The 9932-nt window shown below is 35.7% G+C and overlaps 1 protein-coding gene across 5 annotated transcripts in view; it reads left to right on the top strand.

Moving 5' to 3' along the window:
* Positions 1–9932, top strand: part of Stag2 (stromal antigen 2) — a 141259-nt gene that overhangs the window by 113041 nt on the left and 18286 nt on the right. For all 5 annotated transcript variants that reach the window (XM_008833914.3, XM_008833912.3, XM_008833913.3 and 2 more), the window contains exons 25-28: positions 1973–2112; positions 3787–3888; positions 7803–7951; positions 9738–9866. In XM_008833914.3, the coding sequence (XP_008832136.1) occupies positions 1973–2112; positions 3787–3888; positions 7803–7951; positions 9738–9866 (520 nt within the window). The remainder of the gene's footprint in view (positions 1–1972; positions 2113–3786; positions 3889–7802; positions 7952–9737; positions 9867–9932) is intronic.

The raw sequence follows: 9932 nt of genomic DNA, 5'->3' as shown, positions 1-9932 counted from the left end.
TAGGGGAGGAGCTCTAAATATCAAAATATTGTATAAAATATGTAAAAATTGAATAAAAATAAATAAAAGGGAAAATTAAGTTTCTATGTAAATGACTCGGGCATATTGGAACATTTAACTAAAATTGTTCTGATGTCTGTCTTAAATTAAATTTTGGTTTTAGGGCCTGCAGGTGGAGCTCAGTGATAGAATGTGTGCTTAGCATTCTTCATCCCTGGGTTCAGCATAAAAAAATGATGGAAGGGAGAAGGAGGAGTGATTTTCTAGTAGGTGTCAGGATTAGCACATGCACAATTAAAAAAAATAGTTTTAAAAATTGAGAATCTTAAATGTTAAAGCTGTAATGCAATGCTTCTTCTAATCATGTAGCTATTAAAAATTAAAAAAATTTGGGAATCTTACATGGACCAGCTGTTCACAAATTGTAAATGGCTAATAAAAATATTGAAAACATTGACTTCTTTAAAGAACTAATAACCAAACAGAAAATTAAATAGTGAGCTTCTTTTATTTTTTCTTTGCATGCTATAGTTTTGTTTGTGATTAATTTCCATTTTGAAGTCTGTCCATAGGGAAATTATTTGTGCATTGGTGTATATGTACATTGGTGTATGTGTGTCAGTATAGACCCACACATGCCACAGGTGTGTTAGTCCTTTCCCTAACCCTCGAGACGAGGTCCTGTTCTTCGCAGTTGCATATACCAGGCTGGCTGATACCCCAAACCTCCAGCAACTCTCCTCTCTCTACCTCCAGTTTCTGGAAAAGGGTGCACTGGAATTACAGATGCATGCACTACTGAGTCTGGGCTCTTTGTGTGTTCTGGGGATCAGACCTCAGGTTTTCTAGCTCACGATTCAAGTACTTTACCCACTGAGTTGCCTACCCAACCCAGGAAAATATATAGGTTTTTATTTAAAATGCTTCAGTACTTGGAGGCTGCAGCAGTGCTACCCTGACAGTGGACATTGAGTTAAGTCTGTTCTATTGAGAATTGTATGTCAAGATAATGTGAAATTATCTTAAGAACATAGACTAGTTGCTATAAGCTATTTTAACTGAATGTTTAATATGTATAAAAGAACAATGTATAGTTAAGAATTGAGGTGAAGTAGGGTAACATCATCCTTGAAAATGATGAATTTCTGAGATTGATATGCTTTCAGTGAAGGAAACTTTACTAACAGATGTTGAATATACAGATCTTACTGACAAACCATCCTGTTGGGCAAGTGTAAGAATGCATTAAGTGGGGCTGGAGAGATGGCACAGCAGTTAAGAGCACTGACTGCTCTTGCAGAGGACCCAGGTTCAATTCCCAGCATCTACGTGGTGTCTAACAACTGTCCATAACTCTAGTTCCAGGGGATTCTGATGCCCTCTTCGGACCTCTGGGGACATTACACTATATGGGTTCACTTATGTACATGCACGCAAACACCCATACACATAAATAAAAATAACAAAATATTAAAAAAAGAGAATGCATTAAGTCAGCTAACCCAAGTAATCAATTCATCTCACTCGTTCCATTTGTTCCTATTTCATGCTCCCCAAGCAGGCTTCTGATTATTTTATGTCTCAGAAACATAGTCTATTGGTCATAATTTTTTTAGATTATAGCTTTGATATATTTTTCCCTTTTCAAATTATTCTCTAAGAAATTAATGATGTAGTATGTATTAAAAGGTATGATTGAGGAGCTAGAGAGAGGTGGTCCAATGGTTAAGAGCACTTGCTGCTTTTGCAGACAACCCAGATTTGGTTCTCAAAGCCAGCATGGCGGCTCACAACCACATGCAATTCCAGTTTCAGGGAATCTGACACCCTTTTCTGGCTTCAGTGGGCATTGCATGCATGGATACACATACATGTAGGCAAAACTTATGCACATGACATAAAACTTAATTAGCTAAAAATATGATTGAAGTAAGTTACATGTTGGATTAATGTTTGAAACTCCCCACTTCAGATGGTCAGCAAGAGGATGAAGCCAGTAAAATTGAAGCTTTACACAAGAGGAGAAATTTACTTGCAGCATTTTGTAAGCTAATTGTATATACTGTGGTGGAGATGAATACAGCTGCAGATATCTTCAAGCAGTATATGAAGGTAAGGTTGAGAATGCATAATAAGATGATTTTACTGTGCTTAAAAGAAATGTTAGCATTGCCTTGCATGTGTGGGCACCATTGAAATTTTATTTTTTTGATTTATTTTGTTTTATGTGTATGAGTATTTTGGCTGCATGTATGTTAAGTGCATCTATGTTGTACAATGCCTACAGAAGCCAGAAGAGAGCATCAGATCCCCTGGAGCTGGGATTACAGATGGTTGTTAGCTGCCATGTGAGTGCTGGGAACCAAACCCCTATCTTCTTCAAGAGTAGTCAGTGCTCTTAAACACCGATCCATCACTCCAGCCCTGACCATTGAAAAATTTAAAACACTGAGTTCTGTGTCATATAAATGACATTTATTCAAAACAAAAACCATTTTGAGTAACATTTTCTTATGTCTCTACTCCTCCAGTTAGTAGATTTTTTGGATTGTGATCATTACCAGTTTGAATATTAGAACTGACTCATCTTAGGTTAATTGCAGCCATTAGAAATCGCATTCATGATGAGAGCAATAAGATGATGTTTTTCTTTATCAGTTAGAGATTATTTCATAAATATATGCAAGGTTCCCTTTATTTTGAAGTAGGACTACAAAGGATGTTGCTAATCATACTTAGAGAATATGACTCAGTGTTAAGATGTTTGTTTTAAGTCTTTAAAATCTTCTTGAGTGCAAACTTAAAAAATTTTACTTTAAAGAAATAAAAATATATGCAATAGATTTTTCAATTCTAAGGCAATCCTCCATTTAGAATATTTTGCCTCATGAAAGAGGTCTAGCGCCGTTGAAAAGTAGTTTAGGAGTTAAGTTATTTGCCGTGATTGTTTTTTTCACACTAAGGCATATGAAGTTATTTAAGAAATTTAAAATTTAGATTTAGGTTTTCTGGATTTAAGACAATTTTTTCCATCACATTATCTCTGGTAGACATTTTATAGGTATTTAAGCCACTGGCTTTTGCAATTTTTTAATTACTGTGTGTGTGTGTGTGTGTGTGTGTGTGTGTGTGTGTGTGTGTGTGTGTATTCATTTATATTCGTGTTTGTTCATGGTACTTAGGTGGAGGTCAGAGAACAACTTGGGAGTTCTCTCTTACCATGAGGATCCCAGGGATCAAAGTCAGTTAGTCAGGCTTGGTGGCAAGTGCCTTCACTCACTAACATCTTATCCACCCAAAACCACTGTTTTAAATTGGGGGGGGGTGCATATATGGAGCATGTAACAGAAATTTCACACACAGTAAGTTTTATTCAAAAAGTTGTTCATAGACTGTTTCTGTAAACCAAATTGATAAATTGTTCAAGGCTTCCATCCTCATTATAATGAGAGTAAATCTGATTATATTTGTCTTAATTGTCCAAAAAGAAAACTTAGTTTATATTCTTTGTATTGTTCTGAAACTCTGTATAACCTAGCTACTGCTTTATTGAATACTGTATTTGTTTAAGATTATAATAGTTTGCAGTTTGTAAATTTATTGAAGTTGAAAGATTATGTTTTAGAAATGACCTTCAATCTTCAGTACTGTTATTTTATGCCTTTAAATGTACATGATTTGGCCAAGTACATGCTTTGTCATGCTTATAGAGCTAACAATAATTGAGTCTTATTGTCCTATAGTTTTAAGAGATAAAATTCTAATTTGTGCAAATTTCTCTTCTAGTATTATAATGATTATGGAGATATCATCAAAGAAACAATGAGTAAAACGAGGCAAATAGACAAAATCCAGTGTGCTAAGACTCTTATTCTCAGCTTGCAGCAGGTAAGACATTGAGCACCAGCTTTCCTTAACACTGGAAACACTTGAGTTAATGGGCTCAGAGTTCAAACCTCACAAATATCACAGCAAAAATCCATAAGCATAGCAACACAAATATTCCATCTCACTAGTAGATGAAATATGGGCTAAGATTTTGCTTTCTGGCTGGCAAGATTGGTAAAACCTATAGCTACCTAAGGTATGGAGAAAATAGGCTTGATAGGCAGTTTAAAAATAGCTGTAAAACTGTAATATACATACCATTTGAGGTAGCAATTACATTAAAAGTTTAACCAACGTAGAACCAAGGGGAAGTAGAACAAATTTGCAAAAATTGGTTTATAAAGTAATATGTTGCTATGTTCATAATAGCAAGAAGTTAGAGGCAAGTAATTATGTCTATCAATAGGATATTAAATGTTAAATACATTTCTGAAATGTCGGTTGATGTCATGTCTTAAATTAGTGTAGGTATATAGTCCTTACTGCAGAAATCCTCATGATACACATTTGAAAATAAAAAGAAAACGAATAAATATATAAGAACATACTTATAAAACTGTGCTTCTCTCTCTAGCTGGAAAATTATCACTGAAATATTAATAGTCAAGTTGCTTTGGTAGATTTCTGAAGATTTTTTTTTGTTGTTGTTTTGTTGTTGTTTTTTGAGACAGTATCTGCCTGTTGCCCCAGCTGTCTGGAACTAGCTTTGTAGACCCAGCTGGCCTGGATCTCACAGAGATCCACCTGCTTTTACCTTTTGAGTGCTGGGTTTAATGGTGTGTGTCTCATGCTGGGTCCTGAACTTTTCCATAATTTTCCATAATTTCAATTTCCATAATTTTCAAATATATTTTAGTGAGCATTTATAACTAAAATATAACAGCCCTTTTATTTTGTCATTTGCAAGACAGGCTTAATTATGTAAAATTACTTGCTTTGAATATTTATTTGCTTCACAGACAAAGCATGCTCTGCAATCTGATACTTTCTTGGTTCTTAAATGGTGATATTGAAGTTTTTCAGTTCCTTCCAAATTTGAATATTCTTTTAAAAATATTTTTATTGATTGAGAATTTCATACAATGTGTTTTGATCATATTCAAGCCCCTCCCCCACCTCTTCTCAAATGCATCCCTACCTCACTATGTCCTCTTCTTGCCCTATTTTATTTTACACTTTTTTTCTTGTTTAATTGTTTTTTTCCCTCAATATATATTTTTATTGAATTTTTGTGCACTTCATACAATATATCTTAAGGCCTATCAAATCCACTTTGTTTTCCCCAATTACTGTTGGATATCAGTCCATCCCCTACCTGGCATCACACTCTTAAAGAAAACTGATTGTCCCTCTCCCAGCAGCTATCCTTTGCCAATAGTTCTTCAGCTAGGGCTGGGGCTTCATGTCTACCTCTCCCCTCACTGCTGGGGTTTTTGTCTGGCTAGGGTTTGCATGGGTCTTGAGCATGCTGTCACATATGCTGTGTAGTCATATGAGTAACTGCCTTGTTCTGTCTGGAAACGTCTTTTGTTGCATTCATTCACCACCTCTGGCTTTTACAGTCTTTTTACCTCTTCTTCTGCAGGCTTTCTAGTTCCAGAGGGGTCAGGTGTGATTCTCATTTAGGGCTTAGCACTCCTTAGTTTCTTATTCTCTGCACGTTGACTAGTTGTGGCTCTGATAAAATTAGGGAAACATAAAAAATGCCTGTTATAAAATAATAGCTACTGGCTATAGGAAATTTAGAAAATTTCATATTTTTCGAGAGGAATAGGAATTGTGTATACTCTGATCAGCTTTATTAAAAGGTAGACTTGAGAGCCGGGCATGGTGGCGCACACCTGTAGTCCCAGCACTTGGGAGGTAGAAGCAGGCGGATCTCTGTGAGTTCAAGGCCAGCCTGGTCTACATATTGACTGACATGGTGATGTACACCTTTAATCCCAACACTTAGGAGGCAGAAGCAGGCAGACTCTGTAAATTCAAGGCCAACCTGGTTTTGCAGTAGGAGAGCTCCAGGCAAACTATGGCTACGTAGTGAGACCTTGTCTTAAAAAAAGTATATATTTACAGTATATTACATAAAGTTTATGCACACACATTGTGAAGTAATTGAATCTTGCTACTTAGCTTATTACCTCATGAAGTTTTTGTGGTGAGATAATTCTAATCAAGTGTAATTTCATCCACTATAAACAATTTTCATATGTGTGTGTGTGTGTGTGTGTGTGTGTGTGGTGGAGTGGGTTGGGGTGATTATATATAAGTTTCAGAGATTGTCTTTCAGTGTCTTCTCTTGTCTAACTGAACCTAGAGTCCACCTGTAAACCTGGTGGGAGTATTATGGACAGGCTTCCACACCTACTTGGCTTTTATGTGGGCGTTAGGGTTCTAAACTCTGATCCTAATGCTTGTTTGCACAGCAAATGCTTTATCCGCCAAACCATCTTTCTAGCCCTTTGATTAAAAAAAAAAAACTATTTAGTTGCTTATATTTGTGTGTGTGTGTGTTTGTATACATGTGTCCCATTGTGCATATGGAGGTCAGAGGACAGCTTGAGGGAATTGGTTCTCTCTTTCCACCACGTGACTTCTGGAGATTGAACTTAGGTTGCCAGGCTTGATGGAAAGCACCTTTACCCTCAGTATTGCTAAGTAGCCCAGGTCTTAGCCTCCTGAGTGCTGGAATTATAGGCCTGTGCCCCCTTACCTGGATAGCAATTTTCAAGTGTACAATATGAGTTTGTATGTGTGCAGGAATAAAGCACATGTACGTGTGCACACACCTGTGTGCATTTCTTTAAGTGGAACACAGGGCATTGTACATAGTAAGCAGGCTATCTCTCTTGCAGACCTGCACCTTCAGCCCTATAGTACCTCACCATATATACAGTTAGTTTCTAGATCACAATCTTCCCAACTGAAACTTTGTACTCTTTGACTGGGATCTCTTCATTCCCTCTTTTCCACTACACTAGCTTTGGCAATAATCCTTTTACTCTCTGTATCTAATGCTTCATGTTTGTTGGGTTCCATGTACATGAGATCATATGGTATTTGGCTTTCTATTCCTGGCTTATTTCATGTATTGTCTTCAAGGCTCATGCATGTTTTTGCAGTTAACATAGTTTCCACCTTTTAAAGGCTAAATAATTCTCCCTTTTGTGTATTTGTATATACGTGTACATGTGTAGACAGTACATAGTCATTTGTCAATGGAAAATTATATTGTATCTTTTGCTTGTAAAATTATGCTGTTATACAATGAACAAAGGAATGCAGATATCACTTGGAAATATGGATTTTCTTTAGTATATAGATATCTTCAGCATTCTAATAGTTGTCTAATACTCCATTCTATAGATGGATCATAATTTCACCAAGATCACATTTTGTTTGATGTTGGTATTATATCACGTTTTCATTATAAATAGCACTAAAACATTTTTTACACGTAATAGTGCATATAAAGCTTATTTCTTTTGTTCAAAGTCTTGGTTAGTTATCAATTCTAAAGCTTCTGCTACTTTATGATGAAAGTTCATGATATGTATTTAGGAGACCCTGGGTTTCATCCCCAACACCACAAACACAGAGCCTCATTATCTAGTAGTTACTTGGTTATCTTTTCCTTATGAAGTTGTATGAATGAATACCCAATTAATAGCAGCAGACTGGTATTTTGACAAAGTTAATCTGAAGCCTTTCTAGCATCAGTGGTGATCTGTTTTCAGTATATGGAATTGCACAGTCGCACTCATTGGTATCATGCTTTTTGAAATCCATGTTTTAGGTGTTATGAATGCAGTACTTCATTGTTCTAACTTCTATATTTTATGTTTTCTAATGTATATTTAAAATGTTAATCCATACTTAGCAATAATACTGACATTGCTTTCTTTCTTTCGAAAAAGCTTTTTAATGAGATGATACAAGAGAATGGCTATAATTTTGATAGATCATCTTCAACATTCAGTGGCATAAAAGAACTTGCTCGACGTTTTGCTTTAACTTTTGGACTTGATCAGTTGAAAACAAGAGAAGCCATCGCCATGCTGCACAAGTAATCTTCTAACATTTTACTCATGTCTTGGATTTGTTTAATCATGAATATTTTGTGTACATGTTTTTCATTTGGAGTAGCTAACTAAAGTTGTAGTTAGTTTATAAGTCTCTTAAGTTTAAGAACCTGTTACAGTGTGTTTAAAATGTGTGTGTGTGTGTGTGTGTGTGTGTGTGTGTACATGCATTTGTGCATGTGGAGGCCAGAGAACAGCCTCTGCTCAAATATCATCCTTAGGAATGCCATTCACCTCCTTTTACTCAGGACTGTCCTTGGCCTGGAGCTCACCAATTAGGCTATCCTGACTGACCAGTGAGCCCTGGGGATCTTCCTGTCTTTACGACCCTAGGGCTGTGATTCCATGTGCACTGGCACATCTGTGTTTTTAACATGGGTATAGTGCTAGGGATTGAATGCAAGTCTCCTTGCTTGCAAAGCAAGTGCTTTACCAGCTCAGCTGTCTTCTCCAGTGCAAGTGATTTCAATGAATCGATAAGGACTAAAACTCCTTTTTTATCATATTTATACTCCCTCCCCTTTCTGCACCATTTTACTAATGAAAACACACATTATGAGAAGGAAAACATTTATCCATAAGACATTAAAAAAATCTCTTTAAGCAGCTTTCACTGGGATCTCATTGCTAGAGAGAGGAAAGACTGAGGTTTAACACTTGTGTCAGGTTCTCTCCTCGTTATGTGTTCTATTTGCTAGTAATCTTTTTCCTTGTGTTGAGTCACAGCATTTTTTTGTCTGCATTTTTATTATTTTCTCAAAATTGGAAATCATTTTATTTTATATTGGGTATAGAATTTAATAATAAAATAAACTTCTGTTTAATTAGTTTGATTAGTATACAGTGAAATGGTTTTATTGTGGCTCAGTTAAACTTACAGTATGAATACATTTCAGAATTTGTACAACAAATTCTTTTATCCCTTAACTGTTGATTAAAGAAAATTGTCTTTGGGAAAACTTTCATTTACTCTCTTCTTTCACCTTGTTCTAAAATTCTCACATTCATTGTTTTGATATATTAGTGAATATTTTAGATAATTTTTAAGAATCACACATTCAGTAATTATCATAAGAAGTAAATTTTTTCCTGTGATAAATAGCCTGCTTTTCATTTCTTTCCTAGTTTCATTTACATTGTTTCGTTACTGCTATTTTTAATAGCCTATAATGTTAGTTGTTATCTTGATTAATTATGGTATTTAAATTAGGACTAGTTAAAATGGGCCTGATTAGATTTTAATTTTATAAACTTTAAACAAGTCATTATTAGTGGGCATTATTTTTTAAGGTAGTCCGTACCTTGAAAGACAGAGATAATGTACTGATGGTTATGTGAAAGAACTTGGGCTTTAATTTAAGGGAAAGTGAGTAAGCATACAATGTATGCTGAGCCTGCTGGCACATGCCTATAATCGCAGCAGTTTGGGAGACTGAAGCAGAAAAATCCTCAATTCAGTGTCAGCCTGTGCTACAAAAAGAGACACTATCTCAAAAACAATACCAGAAAACAGTTTAAACCAAACAATATTTGGCTGACAACTAACTAGTGTACATTTTGTTTTGTTTGTTTTTGAAAACAGGGTCTCACTATACAGGCTTGACTGGCCTAGAACTGTAGATCAGGCTGGCCTCAAACGCAGTGATCCTCCTGCTTTTGCTGTCTGCTGGGATTGGAAATGTATGCCACCATGCCCAGCTCGTTTTATTTTGTTTTATAGTGACATAATTATAGCCTTTAAAATATTCATTTCATTCTTTTTCTTTACAGAGATGGCATAGAATTTGCTTTTAAGGAGCCTAATCCACAAGGGGAGAGCCATCCACCTTTAAATTTGGCATTCCTTGATATTCTCAGTGAATTTTCTTCTAAACTACTCCGGCAAGACAAAAGAACAGTGTATGTATTTGCTAGAAATGTCCAATTTAATTTCATTTTGGAATTCTGAAGAGTGGTGTTACACAT

The sequence above is a fragment of the Nannospalax galili genome, unplaced genomic scaffold (genome assembly GCF_000622305.1).
Source record: "Nannospalax galili isolate Female #2095 unplaced genomic scaffold, S.galili_v1.0 scaffold75, whole genome shotgun sequence".
NCBI classification, from domain to species: Eukaryota; Metazoa; Chordata; class Mammalia; order Rodentia; family Spalacidae; genus Nannospalax; species Nannospalax galili.
This window is presented reverse-complemented; position numbering and strand designations above follow the sequence as displayed.